The sequence below is a fragment of the Meriones unguiculatus genome, chromosome 17, assembly GCF_030254825.1.
Source record: "Meriones unguiculatus strain TT.TT164.6M chromosome 17, Bangor_MerUng_6.1, whole genome shotgun sequence".
Classification (NCBI taxonomy): domain Eukaryota; kingdom Metazoa; phylum Chordata; class Mammalia; order Rodentia; family Muridae; genus Meriones; species Meriones unguiculatus.
In genome coordinates this window covers 37,622,022-37,647,571 of record NC_083364.1, presented here as the reverse complement: position 1 = coordinate 37,647,571, position 25,550 = coordinate 37,622,022, and the positions used below count along the sequence as shown (strand labels likewise).

Genomic DNA, 25,550 nt, shown 5'->3' with positions numbered 1-25,550 from the left:
CTGAGAACTGACAAAGAAGTTAAAATTACAGGACATGGACATAAAAATATATATGCATAGTTCTTGGTCGCTTTTATGCACTGAGAAAGCCTTATAGAAACCTGGAAGATGTGAAAAGTGTCACTTGTTGGACTTCTAGACGTAGGAAGTACAACATCTGAGCTGTGGGGAAATATGTATGAATAAAGAGGAAGTCAAGATAGCAGAACAGAGCACAGTAACAGTGTGTGCATGCATGTGTGTGTGATCATATGTGTCAGTGTGTGCATACATGTGTATGTGCTTATACATGTCTGTGTGTGCATTGTATGTGTACTCATACATGTATGCATGTGCATTGTATGTGTGCTCATACATGTATGCATGTGCATTGTGTGTGTGCCCATACATGTCTGTGTGTGCATTGTGTGTGTGTTCATACATGCCTGTGTGTGTATTGTGTATGTGCATGTGGGTACATATGTATGTGTGTGTGTGTATCACCACAGAGGCTGAGAGACATGAAATAAGAGTATCAGTGTGCTAACATAAAACCTTTATGACTTAGAGTTCTATGCCGAGCTAAACTATAATTAAAAATGAAAGTGAAATAAAGCTGAAAATAAAGTGAAATAAAACATAAAAGAACCTGGAAATTGTAAATAATTGTAAGTCATTGCTTTTAAAATAAAGTAAATTAAAATTCTGAAAGGGACGAATAAGGTGTATGATATACTGAGTATAACAAATACTAGCATATGGTGGCAAATATCAGATATTTAGTACAAACAATGATGAAAAATACACACTTAAAATGAGGAGGAAACAATTTTTTTAAATGGAGAGCTTTAAAGGGAAGTAGAACAAGATGAGGTTTTTGTTTGACTCAAGAACAAGGTAACGGTAGCAATGGCAGGTCTCATACCTGTGAACTCAGCACCGAAGAGATGAGGAGAGCAAGTTCTGAGGTAGCCTGAACTGCACACGCTACAGAGAAAGATCTCTCTCTCAAAAAAAAAAAAAAAAGAAAAGAAAAAGAGACTGGGCGAGGTGGCACAGGCCTTTAATCCCAGCACTCAGGGAGGCAGGCAGATCACTGTGAGTTCGAGTATAGCTTGGTCTACAAAGCAAGTCTAGGACAGCCAAGGCTACACAGAGAAACCCTGGCTCGGGGAAAAGAAAAAAGAATAAGAATTAACTTAGGTTTTGTTAGAAAAGTATGTATTTTTATGTTGGGAAAACCCAAGAATATAATTTCAATACTAGAAGAAGAATGTAAGAAAAATAATACAAAACAGAAATGACCGGAGCCTGAATAATAATCACAATAAATGTAAATAGATCCACATTAATTATAGAAATTTTGGTCTTACATATAAAGTACAATTAATGATGGGCTAGAGAGATGGCTCGTGAGTAAATGCGCCTTCTGTGACTCTTGACAACCTGAGCTTAGTCCGTAAAAAGAGAACTGACTCTCAAAGGTTCTCATTTCTCGTCCACACGTGCGCTATGGCACAAACATGCAGCTGTACGTGCAACTGCACACACACACACACACACACACACACACACACAAAATCCTTTTTAAAAATGTTTCAACAAGTTTTGGCAAGGGCCCGGAGGGTAAAGGCCCAGGCCGCCAAGCCTGACAACATGAGGCGGCTCCCTGGGCCCCACAGGCTGGGAAAAGAGAACAGACGCCAACACATTGTCTTCTGAGCCTGATACACACACTGGGATGCAGTTGCCCACGTGCAGTCACAGTGTCTCCATCTAGAGTCTTGATAGGGCTTGTTTCCTCCACCAGTCAAAGAATTAAAAGACAGGAAAAATGGGGGACACTACCCTACCATGCCCACATTTTTTTTTTCCTTAAAGAAAACAGAGGATAACACAAAAGGAAAAGAAACTGGATGTGGTGGGCCCACCTATGATCCCAGAGTGTAGGAAACTGAGGCAGAGAGATTGCAAGTTCCAGCCAGGCCTGGGCTTCACAGTACGACCTTGTCTCCAAAGACCAGAAAGGGGAAAGGAAAGAGAGGAGAGCTGAGCAAGGCCGAGAAGCAAGAGCTCAGTGCTAACCGAATCCTGGGACCTGTGGCACTGGGCCACTGGAGCAGGTCACACCACAGAAGAGGTTGGGATCTGTATGGGAAAACCCACAGAGCATGCCTGTGTTAAAGGCCCCAGCCGCCACCCACCTGCACAGCAGTTTCCGGGGCTGTGTTCGCACCGCAAGGTGGCCAGAAATTATGGGCTGCAGGACTAATTTGCATCAAGGAAGTATATAGCAGAGCTAGGTTTTTTGGGGAAAGAGGTCAGTGGTGAAGACGGGAGCTGTAAACAAAGGCCATGCCAAGTAATGTCGGGTTCAAAGCTGTTCCCTCTGAGCAGCCAGAAGCTAGCACTCTAGGAAGTTTTTGCATCGGGAGAAACATGAAAGTAGATGGTTCCACCTACTAGGTAAAGACTGCTAGTAGTTAGCCCAGTAAGGGGCTCTTGATTTGAGTGGGCTGGGCGGGGGGACGGTGTAGTTCAGTGGGAGAGCACATTCCCGAAGCTCCAGGTTCAAAGCCCAGCACCACAGAAGAAGCAAACAAACCAACACTTAAGTTAAAGTTGATTGGTATTCATCAGGACTCAAAGGGAGTTTTGGGATTCCAGACCAACCCTACAGAACTGTAATTATCCTCTTGTGCGCAGATTTTAGAACTCCTGCCAGGGACCATTGGGATCATTTAGCAAGTGGAAACGCAACAGTCTCCTAAAAGTACCAATAAAACTAAAACTTCAGTACAATAGCATTAAAATTATAGGCATTAGAGTACACAAAACGAAGGACGTTTGGAGGAAAACTGCTATTCTTATAAAACCCAAGTCAGAATTGGTTATTCTCAGTTTACTGAATTAGCCTGTTAGACTGACTTCTTTTATTTTAGAGGTTACCTTTTCTCTTAGAAGGTTCTGGGCTCTACCTACACCAGTGGAATTTTACTTTCTGAAACTGCCGTGGGAAAGCCCGTGTTAGTGCTCTGGTTTGTTTCAAGCCGTCTGGGCCCTTAGGCTGAGCCAGTTATGGCTGCCTGTGTGCTCTCGTGATCAATTCTTTAGTGTTTCTTCCCACTCTCCCTCTTTTCGACAAGATAAGATGCTTAGATCCAGGCGACCTTTGAAGTCGTTCTTCTGCCTAGATCAAAATAAAAATAACAGGGACTGGAGAGACAAGTCGGCGGTTAAGAGCATTGGCTGTTCTTCCAGCGGACCAGGGTTCAATTCCCAGCACCCACATGGCAGCTCACGGTCTTCTGTAACTCAAGTTCCAGTGGATCCAACTACCTCCCACAGACATACATGTAGGCCAAACACCAAATGTATGTATGTGCATGCATGCATACACACCTAAATATAATAATGATGATGGCTATTTAAAAGCATTCCCAAACTTCCCCTGTCTGCCTTCAGAAGACCCTGCCACCCAACTGTCACCCCTCGCTCTTAGGATTAGGTCTTGCGCTTGAGGGAGAAATTCTGTCGCCTGCTGGTGGCACTGGCCCATAGAAGGGCAGCTATGGAATAAGAGTCTGAAGGGAAAGCTGTCTTGGAGCTGAGTTTGGAGGTTAAGAAAAAGTTTGCAGAAGGTGCCAGGAGTGTGGTTTGGAGGAAGGAGCCTATCTGTTCTGGTCTGAGGAAACATTATAACAAGAGGCAAGGGCTTGGGAAAGGGCTGAGTGTGTCTGGAAGTCAGCAAGCGTAGGCGTGCCTTGAGCAGATCCGTCTGTACAGCAGATGCGTTGGGGAGTCGGGAAGGCTGGCGCCTCCAAGCCGTGATGTACACACTCAGAGTGTGAACCTGGCTCTGGAAGCAGCACAGGCTAGGACAGCATGAGCTCCCTCACACCCCATCATCTGTCCTTCCTCAGAATGGAGTGGGCAGAACCGTTGCTGGTGATAGGCTTGTCCTTACGTAGGGTTTAGAAGCCGATGAGGAGCTGATGAGGAGTCAAAAGAGAGGAACAGCAGGCTATGGGAAACCTCCAAGTCCTTGCTGAGGTGTCAGGAGGGAGTGTGTCTTCAAAGCAGAAGGGCCAGCATGCTGGCTTACTCTCTGGCCTTTGATAAGCATGGGGATAAGACAATGTTAAAAAAAAAAAAAATGTGCCTTCTCACACCATCTCCTACAGCAGGGTGGGAAGATTTTCCATGGCCTTGACAGGAACCAAGAAAGATAACATTTAATACAACTGGTGTGTATGTGCGAGGGGGGAGAGAGTGCTTTTTGGCCTTTAGGTGAGTAGTTAACCAGGCATGACCTCCGTCTGACCTCTGAGCAGAGCCGTGTGGTTAGAGGAACAGGACTTGTGGGCACGTCATCAGTCAGTCAGTCAACATTCAGGACGATTTCTTAAAGCAGGGCTGACGGCCCTTGCCCTTGCCCACGAGGACACGGAATGTAGACTGGAGAACTTTCTGTCAGGGAATTTTTCCTGAGAGAAATTTGGACAAGAGGTAAGACAGGCTGTCTGGTAGACCAGGAGGAAGCAAGGCCCGTCCCTGCGCTTCTCTCAGAATAACTTTTCGGTGTTAAAGATTGTATAATCTCGGAAGGCCTCTCAGGGTGATGCTCCTGAGGGAAAGCCACAGAGTTGAGAGCAGCCTGCACACTTGCCCAGAGTCCTCGGCACTCCCCTACCCCTCCCCACCCCATCCCACCCCACAGGAGAGGAAGCTGTGTTTCAGAACACAGACTTGGGGCTTAAGGATGGTTAGAAAACTTTTTCTCGGGTGTTAATGTTCTGGCTTTGTAAGTAAGAAAATAGTCCAGAAACACCCAGAAAGGAGCCCAGGTTCTCCATCTACCTCGGTGCAGACCCCACGTGGCCTCCCATGCTGTCACAGGAGGGCTAACTCATGCCAGTTCCTAGCTGCCCAGCAGGCTGGAACTGTAGGAGTGCGATCTGCCAGAGAAAGAAGTACCAGGGGAAGCAGTCAGAATGATTCTAAAATGGTTTTAAAGAGTTTTAGAGAGAGGGGAAAAAAAACTCTCCTTACCACCCCATATGAGGGACATTACAATGCAGCATAAGCCTCCGTCCTGTACTCAAAAAGCCTGCGCCATGTGGGGACAGCTAGCACTCCTCCCCGAGGGCGGCAGGCCGCGACGTTCCGCCCCTCCCCCAACTGAGGAAGAAAGGCTGGAAGCTCTAAACACACTGCGCGTCCTTCAGAGATGATGAGGAAGATCATTCTGCGGTCACCGTCCCCAGCTGTCCAACCACCTCACTGACCTTCCCCTCCCCCTGTCCCCAGGTGCACCTGCCTAACTCCCGGCAGGCAGGAGCTCAGCACTAAGCCAGGATGGAGGGCATGGGGATGTTGGGCCCCAGGTTTAGTGGGGTATTGGGTAAAGAAAGCCAGCAAGAGGGAGACCAGGCTTCCCAGCTTGCTTTTGAAAGAAAGAAGGGAGAAGGGATGACAAGAATGCGTTGTGTGCATTCTTATACATTTGACCTTGATGGAGTTAAAATGAGTTGTTCAGGAATGTGGTTGCAGTGTGCCTAGTGGGAATGGCCAGAGGGCTGGCAAACTACACACAGGATGTGGGGCTAAATCATACATGTAGACCATCTTAGAAACGTAATTACCTGAAATGTCTTTCACTAAACCCTTTTGTTTGATAATGGAGTAACTGTGATTGGAGAAAAACATGAAAGTATTCATCATGGGGTATTCATCATGGCATTGGGGTACATCTCTGTAATCAGTACCTAGAAGCTGGAGGCAGGAGAATCAGACCCATCCTTAATTACATGGCAAGTTCAAGGCTAGCTTACGTTAGGTAAGGTCCTGTCTCTAAATAAATAAATAAATAAATGCAAAAACAGAAGAGGAGGAAGAAGGGAGGAAAGGAGAGGAAGGAAGGAAGGAACGAAGGAAGGAACGAAGGAACGGAGGAAGGAACGAAGGAAGGAATGAAGGAAGGGAAGGGAAGGAATATTGCTGGCCAGGCCACAGAACTAGGCTAGTCTGTCCAGGGCTAGCTAGTGTCAGCCCAGAACCCTTGACACTACATTCTGAAGCTATGAAGGTCATCTTTTGATAGGTCACAGGCTACCCAGGCAGACACTGTTTAGCGAAGTCCTGAAGGAAGCCCTGGTGTATGTTGATTCCGGTTGACACAGTAGGGTCCCTGTGCCTACTTCCCTGACTGTACCACGAAGCTCCCAACTGTGTATGGGCAGTTGGCTGGCCTTGTATTACTCTGAACTGATTTTCGTCATCACCATTTGGAGCTGTCTGTCAACAAACGCCAAAGAGTTAGCGAGTTCCCAGTAACACCACGCTCTGTGAGGGGTGGGGCTTGCTTCCTTTCATGAAAGGCAAGCAGTCTTGGGTGCCAGGAATGTTTTCACTGCTTAACTGTCAGACGCTCTGAGGGTCTTCGGGTATAAGTCATTTGTTTTAGAAAACCGCTGCGTGCCTTAGAACCTTACAAACACACAGTTGGTTTTCAATTTTTCCATCAGCCATGCCAGCTTGAGTTACATGGAGGAAAAGAACTCTCCCCAGACAGCTCGTATTAGAATTAGCTCTTACCAGCAATCGGTACAGGCATGATGGGCATTGTGGGCCCTGGGGACTTGTAGGCGTGGAACCTATAGACGTGAGGAGCCTGCGTCTATCAAATGGATCTAGATAAAGATGGTTAGAGGAGCCTCACTTGCTGGTCCAGTTTACCTTCATCTCCCTAGGCAGCCCTAGCAGTCCCACACGGCATGGGACTGGCTTCACATGGCATATGTGACTGTTTTGTACGCGTAGACCATCTTAGAATTAGAATTCCCTTGAACTTCTTCAGTAAACCCTTTTTGTTTGATAATGGAGTGACTATGATTGGGGAAAAAAATGAAACTGTTCATCATAGAGTTGGGAGTGTGGCTCTGTTGCTACAGTCTGTTTGTGTAGCGTGCATGAATCCCAGAGTTTGAGCCCCAGCACCGCATAATGATTGTGGTACATCTCTGTAGCCAGCACCCAGAAGCTAGAGGCGGGAGAAGCAGAAGTTCAGATCCAGTCTTAATTACATGGCAAGTTCAAGGGCAGCATGGGGCAAGGCATGGAACTAAGCCTCCTGCCTTCACTCTGTCCTGTCACCCTGTCCATCCCACACCCAGGCTTTGCACTCTCCGCAGACCTTTCCTTCACCCTGTTTCTCTGCTTAGTTTCTGTGATCTCCTAACGACCTCCAGCTTGGCTATGGCACACTGCCGGCTTCTCTTCTCCTACATAGCAACCTTTTCCTCCCCAGGTAAATCCATCATTCGCTTGATACTTCCTCCCTCCCATTCTTGACAGATGGGAGTCAGTTGGTCTGACGGTCTCTGTGCCCTAGGCCCATGTGCCCCAGGCCCATTTGTCACTCACCCTGTCTCTCTTGAATACTAACTACTTGTGATACAGGCAGTGAATGCTGCTGTCTAAAGCCTGCGTCTGTCGTCAGCCATACCGGAATATCATACGAAAAACTGCGGCCATGTCACACAAAGCCCTTACTTATCCTGCCTGATACAATGTGTAAAGTCAAGTTAGCAAATTATCAGGAAGGCATCTGAAAGTAGTGGAAAATAGGATTCAGCAGCAGAGAATTTGTGGCGCAGTCCTCAACACTGGAACTTAGTGGCTCTGTGACTTTGAACGAGTCACCCAAGCTCTTTGAGCCTGGACCCACTAATTGAGAATTAAATGAAATTGCGACATGAAAACATTTTGTCGGTTGCTGAATTAGCTACGTCTCTATTACTGTGATAAGACAACGTGATCAAAGCAACTTACACAAGGACAAGTTTATTGGAGCTTATGGTTCCAAGGGGGATGAGGTCATTCCACAATGACAGGAATAGCATGGCGGCAGGTGGCGGACACAGTGGCTGACACAGTGGCTGACACTGAGAGCTTCGCATTCACATCTGAAGCCCAAAACATGACACAGGATGCAAGCTGGAAACCAGCACAAAGCTTTTGAAACCTTAAAGCCCCCACCCCCACCCCCGTGACATCTGTCCTCCAAAGGTGACACTTCTTAACCCTACCCAAACAGCACCACCAATTGGGGACCAAGTGTTAAAATGCTCGAGGGGACATTTGTCATTCAAACCCCCACAGCTACAAAACACCATGCCTGCAGCAAACAGTATTACCTTCTCCCAGTCCCTTGGGTCCCTCCTCCCTCCTCCGTATGCTTTGGTAGCTCTTGATAAGTTGACTAGCACCGCCCAGCCGCAGTTTGCACCCTGTTGTCAACGTGTGCAGAAATAGCACAGGGGTGGCCCGGTACCCTTGCTGTTTTCCACAGGGCTGCCCCAGCCACATCTCTCTTCTGGTGCATCGGAGGGCAGTGGCGTCTGAGCTGCCAGTCCTTAATCTCCTGACTCAGGTCCCCCTCCATTTGAGAAGATCAGACAGTCAGATCTGAATCAAGGAACATTTCTCTGGCGCTTTCCATGGGACAGAAGTTCAGGACCCTTGGCCAGCAGTTCTGGTGTGGGGTTTCCCTTGGGGGTGGGGTGAACAGGGCAGTGGGGATCCACCCCTGCCGGCCCCACCCTCTGCTCCTTTACTGGGTTCTTGTCTCTAGGCTGGTCCTTGCCCCGTGGACTCCCTAGAGCTGTCAGGGTGTCCTTGCGACATAACAGCTGGCTGCCCTCAGAGCAAGGACTATACGAGAGCAAGGAGGGAGTGTGTGTCCCCATCTTTCAGCCTCAGAAGTCCCGTGTCAGCACAGCCTCCGTCTTCTCACCGGAAACAGTTGCTGTGAGCAGCTGGAGGGGAGGAGAAGCAGAATTCTACCTGCTGTCAGGCTGGTTGTGATGGTTCGTGCCTGTGGTATCTGCTAGCCTGAGTTCAAGGCTAGCCTACACTACATAGTGAGTTCAAGCTACATAGATTCTATTTGGAAGGAGAGACAGAGAGAATGAAACAAGAAATAAAGGTTGTTGGAAGGTACAATATTGAAGAACCTATGAATGTAAGATCCTACACCCCCAAAGAAAAAAAAGAGAAGGAAAAGAGTCTAGGTACCTAAACTTCTGATAAATATTATGTGATAAATAATATAATATAAGCTTATTAACTAGCATAATGTACATGCTGTACCTAAGCTGATGATAAATACTGTACCACAGCCATATAGGAATTAGAGTAGCGACTTCTGATCAAAGAACAGTTTATTTTGACTCACAGCTGTGGGGAATTTGGTCCATCATGTCAGGGAAGGTGTGATAGAGTGTCTCTGCTGGCAGGAGAGTGTGTCAGAGCTCCTTCCGTGGAGGCTGGACCAGGAAACAGAAAGCTAAGCTGGGGGTGGCTGCCATCCTCTAATGCCCACCCAATCACTGACTCCCACCCCGTCTCGGGGGAACATCCCATGCAGCCTCGGAGACTCAGCCAGGCATGCCGTTCAGTGTGCCCCCACCATTCCCGAGCACCAGCCTTCAAGGTTGGCGCATGGCACCAGTGGGGCATGGTACACGGGGCATATTTGAGGAGGAACTAAGTCTCAGAGATAACCACATACGTACCTCTAACATTTCCCAGATGATACAGCCAGTCTGTAACAGAACTTTGATTCAGACCCAGAGCTGCTGCTGAGTTCAAACCCAGGTTCTCCATCACCGTGTTATCTATAAAGCTCTTAACCTGACCAATTCCTGTAGCTATCTCTGTCACCACCAGCACATACATTGTTTGTGGGGTAGAAATACTCGCTTATTTTATAGCAAGAAAAGCTCAAGAGGCAAAAATTGTAAGGAGACACTGAGAACCCCTCAGCTCTTAGTAAATGTTGTAATGTGTATTCACACAGGCATGCATGTACACAGCACACACACACACACACACACACACACACACACCTGCAGTTCTTTTTAATGATAACAAACCACAGAGCTGTAGGATGCACCATTGTTGAAACAGTACCATAAAAAGGGGGAAAATAGATAAAACTAATGATCCACTATAAAAACCTAGGGGCAGTGGTGCATGCCTTTAATCCTAGAACTCTGGAGTCAGAGGCAAGTGGGTCTCTGTGAGTTCGAGGCCTACAAAGTAAGTCCAGGAAGGCCAGGACTCTGTTACACAGAGAAACCCTGTCTCAAAACAAAAACAAGCGATGCTTCAAAAACTAAGCCAGACAATAGAGCTTTGTAGAATACAGACATGCACAAATCATGTAAAGTGTCAGGCTTGTCCTGTGTCTTAAGTGTTAAAGTCTACAGAAGGGCCAAAATCAGTTCAAGATGGGAAATCTCCCTTAAAGCCGTCCATCAAAGAATCTGAGAGATGTGAGAATATAGGAACTGTGGCCTCCAGGTGTGAAGAGGAATGGGAAACTCTCTCAGTCAGATTGTCGCCATCACACATCCAAGAAGCAGAAATGACCAGGGCACAGTCAAGGCATCATCCAGGGACCAAGTGGATTTGGACAGGTAGAAGCTGAACAAGTGCGTAGTGGGAGGAAGTCCAGAATGCCAGGATGCGCTGACAGGCTAGGGGCCACGTGTAATGTGGGTATGCATATTCTGAAATGAGTGGAGACAGTAGCCCATAAAGAGACACCCGCAGGAAGCCTTAGGTCGGCCACAAGAGCTGAGATTGGCACCGAACGGCCAGCAGACAGAAGAAAAGTGTTTCAGTAACTTACAATGCTCGTCAGCCCGGGTATAGACATCTCAACTAGTTTATCCAAAAGTATTTTGAAATCTGGGTGGGCAGGTGGTTAATCCAGGATAAGCCATAGTAGGGTTTGCAGGAAGGAGGAAGAGGAAAGAAAAAAAAAAAAAAGCCTGGTGCACATTGTGATGGACGAGCACACAGGTGAGTAGGAAGCCTGGATTGTGCTAGCTGGAGTTGTGATCAGACCCCACAACTTGCCCTAGTCTCTGGATGCTAATGAGGAGTTTCCTAATTAGGTAATCCTAACTCAAAACTGTAAGTGCCTGCCACGCACCAGCTATGATCCAAGTGGCCTCCTTGTGGTTTGTTCCCCGGGCTGGAGGTGCACTTGAGCTGGGCAGGAGGAAGCTCTTCAGAGCATGCTAAGCCAAGTGGTGGCTCCCTTTGCTAACGCCTAGCTGTTGCTGCCCTCTGGTGGCCAACAGGCACGTCTGCTCCTCTCCCTGCAAAGTAGGTCCAAGGGGAAGAGGCATGCCTACTGGGGAGCAGAAGCCAATGGTATCTAGAGGGCTCACGACTGTAGAAGCCAGAATGAAGCAGGAAGGGAGATGGTGATCAGAAAGGGTCATTATGTGAACCCATCTGAACAATTCGGGCTTGATCACAGTTCGCACTGGGAAGACAGTTGCTTCCGGTCTTCAGCCTGGTCTCCTCTGGTGTTCAACTTTCTAGCGTTGTAGAACAGTGGATGCTTCGCAGGCCTGGAGTCAGCTGGAGTCGGCCTCAACTTTCCCCTTTCCCACGTTGTAGGAGATCCCCCCCCCCCACAGGCACAGTCAGAGCCTTGGTGTAGACAGCCTTGGTCAAGCACAAAGCTCGGCGAGGTGGCCTCTCTCTCTCGGCAGGACTGACGCCTCTATGGGTGAAGGCTCTTCTTGCTTGGCCCTCCCCGTCCTATTGATAACTTGTGTGAGCTCCCTAGAGGCAAAGAAGCACCAAGAGAAATGGAAATAACAGCTGCTGCCCTTAACACCCATGCTGAAGCATGGGGTCTGTGTTCTCTGAAGCCTGGGGAGGGGCGGAGATAAAGAAGACACAGTGGGCACATTTAAAAATAATAAATAAATCTTCTTTTAGGATAGAGACTAAGCCAGGCAGCAATGGCACACTCCTTGAATCCCAGCACTCGGGAGGCAGAGGCAGGAGGATCTCTGTGACTTTGAGGCCAGCCTGGTCTACAGAGCAAGCTCCAGGACAGCCAGGGCTCCACAGAGAAACCCCATCTCAAACAAACAAAAAAAAGATAGAGAATAAAAGAAGCAAAAATTTTAGAAGCTGGCGAGTAATAAACATAGTAGCTGGGGTTTTTTTGTTTGTTTGTTTGTTTTTGCTTGTTTATTTCTATTGAACACTTCAGATGAGGGACACAGCGGCATGTGGCCCTGTGGTGCTTTGTGAATGCCTCTGAAAACCTTTGCTCTGATCTGGGCCTGGGACCCCCAAGAAGAGAGACAAGGATTCTCCCTCTGAATTTTGGAGGAACATCCCATTCTATTTGTTTCAATGCTGCTTTTGAAGTCTACTGACATTGAAACTTTGATTTTGTGTCTTCCCTGATTCCTCATCTTCCTCACGCTCTCAGAGGGCTTTGGCATTGCCTTCTATTAAATATTTCCTGATCCTGGATTTTTTTTTTTAATAATTCTTCATACCAGCCTCTTGAAACATCATATCCATTTAGCAATTCTTGCTTTTCAGTTCTGGGAAATTTTCTTGACACTTTATTCCTTTCCACTCTGTAACTTGTTCGATGGTTTCTCCAATTTTCTTGTCTTTTCTCTCACTTCCCATCCTTCGTGTTCTTGTTCTACCATCTCAAAAGACTTCCTTGGTGCTATCAGAATGCTAGTACATTAGGGGGCGCTTCATCTCAGCCACGCCAGTTCTCTGTCATTCTGGAGGCTTTTGTCCACTTTCTGTAGCAGCTTGTCTTTAACCTCTGAGGCGAGAACCATGCTGCAGCATGCCCTGCGTACATGTGGCTTCACTGGAGTCCCTGTCCTCCTTCTTCACCTGCTTTCGCCTCTCTTGAGCTTTCCTGAAGTCTAGGGACCTGATGCTGGACGTGAATGAGGTGCACGAGATGTTTTGGTAAGGGACAGGGCTATCGTCCAGCAGGCGTCGTTGCGATGTGTCTGGTGGCGAGGCTCTCCAGGTGTCAGCACTTGAGTGTCTGCAAGTCCTTTGGCTTCCTCGATAGATAAGGGTCAGATCGGCCCAAAGTGTTTATGTTTGGCCGCTAGTTTTCTGGGAGCTGAGAGGGACACAGTGGTAGCCATCACCCCCTTTGGTATGTAGGCCTGCATTGAACTTCAGCTTTCCAGAACAGGGAGGACGGGATAGAGGACAGATCTAAGGGTCTCTACAGACTTTCAACCCCTCCTCCTGCCTTACCTCCATGTACATACACATGTGTGCACACATACACACACACACACACACACACACACACACACACTGCCGAGTGGTACTCCTACTTCCTAAGCCCATCAGGGGGCCATGTTAAGCTAACTGACTGGCAGGAACTCGTATTTCATCTCTCTGTCCTACCATGTCCGATCGTTCTGTTGTGTCTACTTCCTGTCTTTCCAAAAGTTAAAAAAGCAATGAAAACAGGTTGACCTCCCTAACATGTGGCCACGCACATGATCTCCCGTTCTCTTTGGTCTTACAGGCTGCAGCCCACCCTCATGTCGTTTTTGTCAAGTTTGGAGGTTAGGGGAGTTAGAGACAAACCGAAAACCCGTGAGATGATTTAAGAGGGGAGGAGTCTCAGGACAAAAGGACTATGGGGGCGAGGAGACAGTGGTAGAACAGATAGGCAGCCGGGCTGCTTTGCTGCACAATCAGGCAGCAATTCCTATGGCACAGTCACTCGAGTGCTCAGTAGGTGTTGACTGAGTACCCACTACATGCCCAGCATCACCCTAGACTCGGGAGACAACAAAGCTAAGCACAGACTACTTCTACCCCACTGGATCTTATCTTCTGATGCAGGCGTAGGTGACAAACACCAAACCAAACAACGCATTCATGAAACGTGCACAAGGTAATCAAACGGGGTGTTTTCCACCATGAATACAGAGGCAGTTGGCTCACAAGATGGTAAAGCTAGGAAGGCCTTGGGTCCAAGTCCTCCTCCTAAGAATGAGGATCCAGGACGGGGAAGGAAAAGGATACATTCAGTGTCGCGTACAAGGAGCCCTGAACCAGCGCTGAGGCGCCCCCCCACCCCACCCCCGCTTCTCTCCCCATGTTCTTCCGGCTGTTAATTACTGTGCAGTCCGTGAGGCCTTCCCACGAGTTGTAAACTCTTCTTTGGACCTGGTGGCACCCTGGGCTGCCCCGCAAACTGAAGAACTCCCAGAGCTGCGCGCTAACGTTCCTAATTCCTAACGTTGCCTTTCGAGTTTGCTTCAGACGCTAGAATCAGTTCAAGAGAAGCCACAGCAGAAAAATGTAAAATGACTTCATCTCCAGAGGGCTCATCTGAGCTCCCCAGTATTGCAGGCTCATGGGTTTAGAGGCGTTCGGAAACCACCACCACGTCAGCGGGGGGGGGGGGGGGGGACCGTCAGCCACGTAGTGTTTTCCCAAAGCTTCCCTGGTGGACCCGTCCGTCCACTCCCTTCCTTCTCCAGCTAGCATGCCATTCGAGTGTTTATTTATTTTTAGGTTTTCAAGACCAAAACTAAATCAATAAATGCTCTGATGGCTGCCTAATTTATTATTCGATTACTGGGTGTACCATAGTGGCTTAACCATTCTTCTGGTGGATTTTTATGGTTCGGTTTTAAGGGGCTTTTCCTGTTATTGTTGTGAAGTCTTCTTCTTTGGGGAGGTTCCTGATTCGCGTATCTTCATGCTTAAAGCCATAGAAACGCAATGGCGTGTCACTTCGGCGCTGATCTCATTCAAGTGCCATTGTCTGGGGGTGTTTCCGGTAAAAACGTTGCGTAGTTAAATGCTTCTGCCCTCTGCTGGCGGGATCCAGGTGTTGAGGAGGAGGAGAAAGAATGTCTTTGTACAGGGCCTGGTGGGAATTCGTTGACCATAAAAATCTTGCCAAGTACACATCCTTCAGCTCACAGGGGGCCCCACCCATTTTCCTATGTAGACATTAATTTGTGTGAGCCCGAAGCTCCATGCTGGCCTAGCACTGTGGGAGAATCAGAGAAAGAAAGTTAGTGGGAGAGGACACTTGGCCTAAGCACAGCCCTCCTCTGTCCGAAGGGGGGGGCTCATTACATAATAATTTATATGCATATAAAATATGCATACAGGTAGCACAGTCTATTCTCAAAGAACATGCCATGAAAATCGATTTTTTTGTCATTTTTTTCTCTATTCATTCCTTTTCTTTTGAATTTAAATAACGATGAATATTTACTTCCAGAATTTTTTTTTTTTTTGAGACAGGGTCTTACTGTGTAGCCTTGCTGACATGGAACTCACTTTGTAGATGAGGCTAGCCTCAAACTCACAGAGATCCACCTGCCTCTGCGTCCTGAGGGTTAGGATTAAAGGCCTGTGCCACTGTGCCCTAAGGCCAAATATAGTTTATGCATTTATCTACTACCGAAAGCAAAAAAAAAAAACCCCGCAAGAGGATTAGAACTAGAAAATCTCTTCGGCTTATATCCTCTTTCATAACTTTCGGTACGTCCTCATCCCTTTCTATGCAGATGGGCTACCAGAGGTGGCTCAGTGTGTCCCTGCATGAGGAGAAGTCCTGGCAAGAAGGTCAGGCTGGCAGCTGGCCAGGGAAAGTCCTAACGGGAAGGCTGCAGAGGGTAGAGGAAGCCATGTCTGCCTGGGACTAGTCAACATGGCAATAGAACCCATCAGATACATCGAACAAGAAGAAAGTCGGGAAACTGTGGCCACAGACTTAGATGGAGATCGGGCTCACAGCCGGCAGTCTAAGGAAATGCAGGTGGACAGCCCCAAAAAGTTTTAGCAGAGGGGCTAGAGAGATGGCGCAGTGGTTACGAGCACCAACTGCTCTTGCAGAGGACCTGGGTTCAATTCCCAGCACCCACACAGCAGCTCACAACCATGTGGAACTCCGGTTCCAGGAGCTCAAGAATGAGGGGTGAGAGGCCAGCCAGAACTCACTGCTAACAGGACTAAAACGAGAAGACTGTAGAAATGAGGAGTTGAGATTAGGAAAAAAAAAAAAAAAAAGAGTGAGGAAAACACACCTGACTTGCCAAGGTCCTGTGCTAATTGTTGAACCCCCAACACTTCCTTACTTTGGCTCATGAATAGAGTTTAACTAAAAGTTTAGCATACAAATCAGGATATTATATATAATTATTATTATATATAATTATATTATTATTATATATAATATTATTATACATAATTATTATATATAATTGTATTAGATACAATTAGTATATAATATATAATTTACTATACATATATAATGAAAATAATATACATATATACATATACATATATTTTTTTCATTATATATGTATAGTATATACTAATATATACTATACACAGTCTCACAGTTTTGACCAGAGAGTGATTGGGCTTCCTGGGGCCGAAGGAGTCAAGGAGACTTCTGTGGGAAGCCGGGGGACTTTCTCCCTGAACACCCCTGATGTCGACAGAGAATGCCTCGTCAATGGGAACACCTGTAGATGGGGAGAGTGGGGCCAAGGGTGCGTCATGGGGGCAGCAGCGCATCATCTTGAGAAACCAGCAGCACGCCAAGGAAGAGAAGAGGAGGTCACGCTGGAGTGGGTGGCAAGGGTTAGCTCGGCAGAGCTGTTTCCCTCAAGCTGACCTGAAGGAAGAGAAGGAGCTGAGGACCAGATTGTCCTTCTGTGGGTCCAAAAAGGGAGGCCGGTACTCCGTGATGTGATATCTGCGGAGAGGCACCAGCTGCAGGAGGGAGAAGCAGCAACTGAGGTGTGCACAGAGCCAGGTGGGCGCAGAGGAAGGGGTGAGCCTGGAGACTGGGGAGGGCCACAGCTCTCCCTGCTCCGGAGGATTGCATGCCAGAGGAGCAGACAAGCAAAGCTAGCTGAAAACATCTGTCTGCGTGGAAGCAGAGAAGAGATGGGGATGGGGGCCTCTGCGCTGCCCGCCTGTGCTTAGACTGGCTCTACCCTGGGAGGGTTTAAGAGAGCAAAAGACCAAGCCCCTGGGCAAGCAAGGAGAAGTGGGTGATTTTCACAGCAGGTTGTCTGCAGCTCAGAGGTTAATGAGTCAAGAGAAGAAAGTAAGTGAAAGACAAGCTTTTTTCAGCACCAGACTCACCACAGGAAACAAAGCCCTCAGAGGGAAAGGAAAATCAGAAAACACAAAGGGGCCGCCTCTGAAAAGAAGCCCTGAAGATGATCCCAAGGGCAAGGCATATTCATCCACTAGACCCAAAACGGAAAACGAGAAAACAAATATACAAAGAAATACAGAATAGAAGCCACACAATTTGCCAAGGACAGCATTAAAATTGTTTTTTAAGCGGCTATAGGGAAGAAAAGAATTAAAACAGGGATGCCACTTGCAACAGTTTCTATAACATAAATATAAAGCTGTTTCATGCTCCTGAGACCAGAGATTTAGTTGGATTCTGGAGAGAGTGAGAACTTCCCAGATATGCGGTCTGGGCACAGGGGAGGGATGGGTAGTGGAAGAGGACCTGGGAGTGAGGAAGCAAGGAGGGTGTGGAGTTGAGAGGCACACACTGATCCTACTAACAGAGAAAGAAGGAGAGAAACCATGAACTTGAGGCTTCCTGCACCTGACACACAGGACCAAGCCAGTCAGAGGTGGGAAAGGGGTGTTAGGGTAGGGCCGTGGCTCAGCATGTAAAACTGCTTGCCACACAAGCCTGACAGCTCCAATCCCCAGAAGGTGGAAGGAGAGAAGCACCCTCACTGAGTTGTCCTCTGACCTCCACACACACCGTGCACACATAGACATGGCCAAGAAGGACGGCAGTGTTAGTCCTTCTTAGTGAAGGAGGGGAGTTGGCTTTCTTGGTTAAGGAGCGGTGTGCTCTGCACGATTAACTTCCATTACGTGTGAGTCATCACAGTCCGAGGAATCATGAATCAAACCCGGAATCATGAATGAACCACCCGTAAGGACTGTCAGTGTGCCAAGAGCTCTCGTCCCCCGCTGCTCTGGACTGGATTCCTAAGCGGTACTGCTCAAGGGTGAGCTGGGCTCGCCTCGGCAGCCACACACCTCTCTGATGCTCTGGGGAGAGAGAGGAAGGAAAGGATCGGGGCTTAACTCTGCCGAGTATAGCTTATGCATTTGTCCCAACCTCATCCCTGGGCCGACACTCTGCGTCTCCATCCTGGCCGTAGGGTGAGACCGGTGTGGCCAATCTTTGACAAAGGCGTTGAGGCCAGGTAGGTGTGGGCATTCATCCTGTGTTCGAGCCTTAAGTGTTGTCTTTGCTTGAGTGTGGCTCTCGGTTAGGTGTGTGTGCTGAAGAAACGGCCCCCTGAGCCTCTCACTAGCCTCCAGTGTCAGGGCAGCTCTGGGGAACGGTATTGCCATCTGTTGACTATTTTTTTGCAAACACTGGATCTTGGTTTGGGTACTGATAATTTTTTTCCTTGTGGTGGCTGGCTGCTTGTTCTGCTGTGCTGATGAGGGGGGCCTGGTACCCTTTGCCTGCTAGACGAGCACTCCATCACTGAGTGACATGCCCATCTCTCAATCCTAAATTGTAGACGCGTAGCCTGGCTCTCTTACCCCCTCCTCCCCCACCCTTGCAAATCCCCCCTCCCTCCCCTACCCTATAGGACTTGTGACTTGCTCTAGGAAACAGTAGGCCTTGTAAATTACCAGCTTTCTACAACCATAGTCTGGGGTTCCTCTGCTCCGCCTAAGCAGCCTGCAAAAAGAGCTTACAGCCCTCCTCGAGCTCAGCTGTGCAGCCTAAAGGCCGCAAGGTACACCTCGCACATATGTGTATTTATCTCCAGCGTTTCTTAGTCATAACAGGGGAGTGTGTTAGTTCACAAGTTGATGCACTTGTGAACTAGCCCACTCCTAGGTTGGTTAGCCACCTCTGATGTCATCATTGGTTGACACCACCAGGGGCCTGGGATAAAAGGATCCCTGCCTCTTACCTCTCTCTTTCTCTTTCTCTCTCTCTGCCTTGATGTCTTTCCTGGGTGTCCCACACCATCTCTCTCTCTCTCTCTCTCTCTTTCCTTCCCCCCCTCTCTCTACCTCGATCCAATAAATACTGTGTGCATGGTCTCATTTTTATATAAATACTACCAGGGTGTCTTGTTAAAATCCACATCTGTGGACTCTAGCCCCGACCTACTCAGTTATAATCTGTGGTTGGGGCTTGGTCTAGGGAGGGGGTGGCACAGCCAAGGAGTTTGCATGTCATGAGCTCCTGAGGTGACTTTCATGGACAGCCTAAGGTCTGGGCATCTCTGGGCTTACAGGTGCTGGGGGGGAGGGGCTCTTGCACGTACTTTCACACCCTGATGTGAGCTGTTACCTCTCACAACAATCTTCACCAGGAAAGTGGGGGAAGAGGCCGTGAGCTCATCTGGTGGACCAGGGAAGTGAGGTGGAGAAGATAAGCCAGCGACCACGATGTCTTCTGTCTTTTTTCCCTGTCCGCCTGGGCCCCACAGATTTCTCTTCCTGCGCCGTGCTGGTGGCAATACCTTGCCACCCACAGGGTGTGTTCAGCCCAGCTTCCCTGCTCTTTAGGTTGGGGTGACCCCAAGTGTGTGCGTGTATGCGTGCGTGCAAGAGAGAGAGAGAGAGCCCATCCACGTGTGATCTGTGGAGGCCGTCGGTCAATTTCAGCTGCCTTCCTCTATCATTCTTTTCCTTATTTTCCAAGACAGGGCCTCTTACTGAACTTAAGTTTGCCAGTGGGCTAGACTGGCTAGCCAGCAAGCTCCCAGGATTCTCTTGGCTCCGCCTCTTGGCTCCAGGATTACAGGCATATATCACCACAGCTGGCTTCTTAGGAGGGTGCCGGGCAAACAAACTCAGGTCCCCATTGTTTGTGTAGCAAGCACTCTACTCACGGAGCCATGTCCTCAGCCCCAACATTCTGACAGTCAAGCCCCTGTAGTAGCTAAGGTTTTGCTCTGGTCAGATGGTTAACCCCCTACTCATGGGATGGTCCCTACCCTCCCTCCAGCAGAAGTGTCCCCCTAGAATGGGTATGAACTGGATGGGCATGTTGGTATAGCTGCCATTGCAGATGGTTCGGGACCCTCCATCAGACTAAAATTGAATTCTCCAGGGGCGGTATGGGAAGTCCCTCTGAACCGACATTTGGGATGAACCTTGGAGGACCACAGGCTGGCAGGCCGGGCCTTTTCCTCCTCCCTTCTGCTCCCTACCTCTCTCACTGGCTCTGTATGCAGCCGCTTCTCCAAGCTGGAGGCCCTGAGCTTCATTCTTTGAGCGTGGTACAAACTCAAGGGATCCTCATGGATGGGAGGCCAGAGAGAAGGGGGGAAGAAATACAAGCTCCTAGGTGAAGAGCGAGCCACCTCAGGGCCCAGCTGGTGGGGCCTGGTCCTGTCCTCCAGGGCCCCTCCCCTGTTCTAATCTTCTGCACCCACACCCCTGCAGTAAGGAAATGCAGGTCACTTAAGCACAGAGCGCAGTACTGTTCATTCCTAAATAAGGCATCGCTGCCCTTCTCCCTCCCCATCCCACTCCCTGGCCCCCAGGGGCCAGGCAAATGCCTGTGAGGGAAGCCCCATCCTTTCTTGTGTTGTTAGAGCCTGTTTTAGGCTTACGGAGCCAGGGAGGGGTGACGATGAGCGACGCTCTGTGGGTTGGAAGGAAGGGAGGTCACTTCCTGTATTACTCCCAGACATCACCTAGACTCAGTGAGACTGAGAACCAAAGGCCAGCACACCTGAGCCTGGGGGTTGTCGGTGGACAGCAGAACGGGCTATGGAGTAGAGCCCTTGGAAGGAAGAAGGGGCACACGGGGAAGGGGTTTGAAGGCCCAGTTGGCAGGAAGCTTGGCAGAGAAGTAATTGAAGGAACTCTAAGGAGGCCGGGAGTTAGGATGAAAGCCCTGGCTCTGGGCAGGCTCCAGAGCAGCTATGGCTAAACCGTCCACGTGCCCGCTAGCACTGTGCTAATTACCTTTCTCTCTTTCCTTTTTCCTCCCTGTTTGTTCCCAACATCTTCCCACCTTCCGCCTTTTCTCTCTCACCCTCTCCTGTCTTCCCTCCTTTTCTTTCTCCTCCCCTCCGTCCTCACCTGCCCTCCTTCCCCCTTGCCCATCTTCTCACACCTACCCACACCTACACCCTCGCACTTTTCCCCTCCACCACCACCACCACCAAAGCTCTCAGGTGGCTGCGAGCTGACGGTGGTCCTGCAGGACTTCAGCGCGGGCCACAGCAGTGAGCTCAGCATCCAGGTGGGACAGACAGTGGAGCTGCTGGAGCGACCCAGTGAGAGGCCCGGCTGGTGTCTGGTCCGCACCACGGAGCGAAGCCCCCCGCAGGAAGGCCTGGTCCCCAGCAGCGCCCTGTGCATCTCACACTCACGAAGCAGCGTGGAGATGGACTGCTTCTTCCCCTTGGTGAAAGGTAGGAAGACTTGAGGGGAGGGAGGGAGGGAGGGAGGGCGGCAAGCGCGGGCTGAGCACTGTGGAACTGGCCGGAGCTTCCGCTTTGATTGAGCCTGATTTCTCTGAGATCTGGAAGTGGAGAGAGAGTGTGTGCGGGGAGTCTGAGGAGGAGAAAGCTGCTTGTATCTGTGAGGCTTAGAGAAAGTCATCCAACCTTTCTGAGTCCATCACATCTTAAAAACAATGGCTGAGCTGCTGACCACCAAGCTATCTCCCAGTTTTTTTTATGCACCGTACTACACCCTGTTGGGAGGACTGAGCAACCCCAGAAACCAGCCAGGTATCTCCTCTGTCTTCTCAGGGTTCAAGGTCACCCTGTCACTTTTTTCCTTTATGGATTATAGAATGAATATGTAATGTATATTTACATATAATAAATCCCATATATATATAAAGGGAAGTTATTAGAATGATTTACAAGGCTGTGGTCCACTATCCAGCAATGGCTTGGCTATGAGCAGAAAGTCTAAGAAGCCAGTAGTCATTCAGTCCACGAGGCTGAAGGTCTCAGCTGCTCTTCAGTAGACGCTGGAGTTCTGAAGAAGTTGGCTCAAATACCAGCGAAGGGATGGACTTGCCGGCAAGGCTAGAGCAAGCAGCCAAAGAGTGAAGCTTCCCCCTTCCATGTCCTTTTATAGGCTGCCAGCAGGAGATGTGGCCCTGATTAGAGGTGGGTTTTCCCATTTCAAAAAATAAAAAATAAAAAAATCTGGATTAAAGGGGGATCTTCCTACCTTAAAGATCCAGAGCAGAAGTGGATCTTCCTACTTCAAGTTAAGCAAATAAGCCCACACAGCTGTGCCCTCCCTCCATTTGTGGGTTTTAGTTAATTCCAGGATGCAGTCAGGTTGACAACCAAGAATAGCCAGCACACATGGACGCCGTTATCCAGGGCTTGGTGTGTTCTCTGTGTTCTCTCCGTGTGCCTTTTATTTCCTCATGCCAGGGAGTCTGGAATGGCAGCTCCCAACGGGCCCCAGAAACACGTTAGCAGTGCGGATACTCAGGCCCCAGACACCAGCTCAGTAGCTTGCTCTCCAGGTGGTTGATTCACAGTGAAGTCCGAGAACACGGGCTTCCAAAGTCACTGGGACCTTGAACTCATGCGTTCTACATTGAGGAAACTGAGGCCCAGAGACTGACAGAGAGCCAAGTCTTAGTCTGGAGCTGAGATGTGTGAATGGTCCGATATTGGCGCAGGGAGGCCATCCATGCCTGAGACCCAGCGCAGGCTGCCGGATAGTAACTTGAAATGCTTGGAAACATGCGAGTCTGGAACCGTGAATTTCCGCTTCATACCACTAGGTGGCGATGGTGGCCTGCCACATCTGTGCTTTCCAGCCTCGCGGTTTTCCAGCATCAAAGCAAATTAAAACCTTGATTCCTTCTGCACCCCTCACCCTTAGTTTAGCCACCCCCTGCTTCCTCCCCTCTTTCCTCTGAGGACCTTGGAGAGACTACCAGAAAACTGTGTGGGATTTGTGTTTGCAGCTTCCGGGTCCTTTGAAGAAACCAACACCCTCATCCCTCTTAGTGGATTTGCCTCTGTTTTGAGTTAGATGAGGAAAAGTGTGAGAGTAAAATAAAGCAATAGATTAACACACACACACACACACACACACACACACAAATACTCACCAGAAGATCTTGGCATTTAGCAGACCTTTGATTTCCCAGCAAACTCCCACAAATCCAGCCAGAGACGTAGAGTGCAGAGAATAAAGAGAGAAAGATCACAGGTCTGGGCTGTTTTCACTGAGGAGAATCTCCCCTTTCCAGCCCATGGCCGGGTGATCTATTCGAACTCTCCTGGCTGGGCCCACCATATGTGCAAATAAAGAGCCACCAAAATAGTGGAGAAGACGGAGAATCAGAGATCGACAGCAGCTAGGGGTGGAGGAGGCATTCGGCGTAAAATCCTTTGGACAAACTAGAGGGAGATGTAACCAACAATGGGAGCTGGGGACTAGGATGGAAAAGAGAGGGAAGGGAGGGAGGCAAGGAGCTGCAGAGCTTTCTACCTAACCGTATCAACCAGAACGGCTTCCAAAAGTGACCAGCAGGCCACGCCACCATTTTGGCCACTCTTTATCTGCAGGTTGGCTTCTCTTTCCAGGCAAAGGCTGGCCAGCTGGGCCTACAAAGCAGCAACCTGTGAGGCCACTCGCATTCCCAGCTAAGCTAGGAAAAGGGGGGGGGGAGGGTGCAGCATGGCTGCTAACACCTATGTCCTATATTCCAGCTCCTAGGAGGTTGAGATGGAAGCTTGCCACAAATTCAGGACTGCCTGGACAACAGACAGAGAGAGACAGGGAGGGGTGGCCGGAAAGAATGAGCGAGGGTGTGACCCGCTCCCAGCATTCAGGGTCTGAGACACTGTACCACCCTTGTGCCCTGAATAAAAGACCATGTTTGGAAGCAGCAGAGACCCAGTGACCTGTTCCTGCTTGCATCCCAGCTGGCCACCTACTGGAGACCTGGCCACCTGCTGGCAACCTGGCCTTTTCTTCTGCCAGCCGTGGCTTTCATTCAGTGGGCACTCCACATTAGACGTTACCCAGAATGCATCCCAGAATCCATCCTGAGGAGCTGCCACAGGAGAGGACCAGCCTCGTCTGGGAGCATGGAGGTCAGAATTGATTTCCACTTCTGTTACCAGCAGGACGGAACTGGCCTGGCTGACCTTTATGGGTTGGCACAAGTTGAGGCTGCCCTGGGCTGTGTGAGGTCAGGACTGTCTGTGACGCGCTAAATGCTGTTTGGATCATTGGGCTGGAAACAGGGGCACAAGGTCTGTGAAACGTCAAGGAGGGAGCTCAGGGAACCACTAGAACAGGCCATCACCCAGGGTATACATTAACGTAAAGTGCAAGCCTACCAAAGTGGCAGTACCCAGACCCCACCCAGAACGGCTGGAGCCAGAGTCCCCGGATGAGGCATGAGAAGGAAAATCTAAGATTCAGCCTGGGTTAAGAATTATGGCACTAGCCCAGACCTCCATCTTCCAGAGAGATTCTGGGCCACAGGAAGGCATAGTACTTCTCCCAAGCCACAAGGAGCCGGGGACAGATCAAGCTCCCTCCCCAACCCCTACTCTTTGCACACTTAGCCTGAAACCTTCTAGATGTCTCTAGGGTTCGTCTGCCCCTCCTTTCCTGAGCTGGAGCAAGAGAAGGCTGTTCCCATACACGCATGATGTTGACCCATGGGGTTGTCAAGAAATATGCAAACTTTGTAACAGAACTGGGCACTTTCACGTTCCTTTCCTCTCCCTGGTCTCGTGGTTTTCTCTCTCAGGTTAGCCCTTCTGAGATCTGATCTTGTCTCCATAGCTCCCCCCCCCCCCCCGCCCCAGTCTCTCAGCAGCAGGTGGCAGTGGGCGACACGCCACAAAAGACAAAGACTCTATAGTGATTTCCAACTCCTGAAATCTGAAGGTGTTTTGTTTTTAAATAACACCCCTCACCCTAGACCAATATTTGAAGTTCCTCGGTGGTTCTGATGCTCTGCCGGCTGTGGGCTCAGCACCCCCAGATGTGAGGCTTAGGACACAGAAACATGTGTTGGAATGAAGCTGCACGTTCCTTCGGAGACTGTCAAGATGTAGAACTCAGCAAGGAAGGACAAAGCAAAGGAAGGACTACTGTATGGTAAAGGGCTTGGACGGGCACCTGGCCAGGGAAGATCCACAGGTGCCAGTGAGCACCGAAGGGATCCAATATCTCTGCTCACCAGGGAAATGCAACTCAGTGCTTCAATGAGACACCACTTTAGACCTATTAGAACAGCCCTTAGTTACTGTGGACACACCTCAGAAAATAGCAAGCGTCTGTAAGGATGGCGAGAAGATGGAACACTGCTGGGTGGCTGGCTGGGATGGAAAATGTCACCATAGCTGTGGAATAAAACTGTAGGGAGTCTTATTTATACATATGTAAATACATGGGGTTGGGGATTTAGCTCAGTGGTAGAGCGCTTGGGCCCTGAGTTCAGTCCTCAGCTCTGGGAAAAAAAAAAAAAAAAAAAAAAAACAACGAGGTAACTGGCATGTATGTAAACACATATACATATATACATATATATGAGACATACATGTATTTCATATGATCCAGTAGTCCCACTTTGGGGAGTATTCCAAAAGGAATTGAAAGCAGGGACACAAACATTTCTACCACAGCCACGTTCATAACATTGTTCATAGCAGCTTCAGGTGTCCATGGACAAA

The 25,550-nt window shown here is 49.0% G+C and overlaps 1 protein-coding gene across 22 annotated transcripts in view; it reads left to right on the top strand.

Annotated features, from left to right (window-relative positions):
- The window catches only part of Kalrn (kalirin RhoGEF kinase), a 582,551-nt gene that overhangs the window by 431,198 nt on the left and 125,803 nt on the right, over nt 1-25,550 (top strand). For all 22 annotated transcript variants that reach the window (XM_060370291.1, XM_060370285.1, XM_060370286.1 and 19 more), the window contains exon 34: nt 21,038-21,284. In XM_060370291.1, the coding sequence (XP_060226274.1) occupies nt 21,038-21,284 (247 nt within the window). The remainder of the gene's footprint in view (nt 1-21,037; nt 21,285-25,550) is intronic.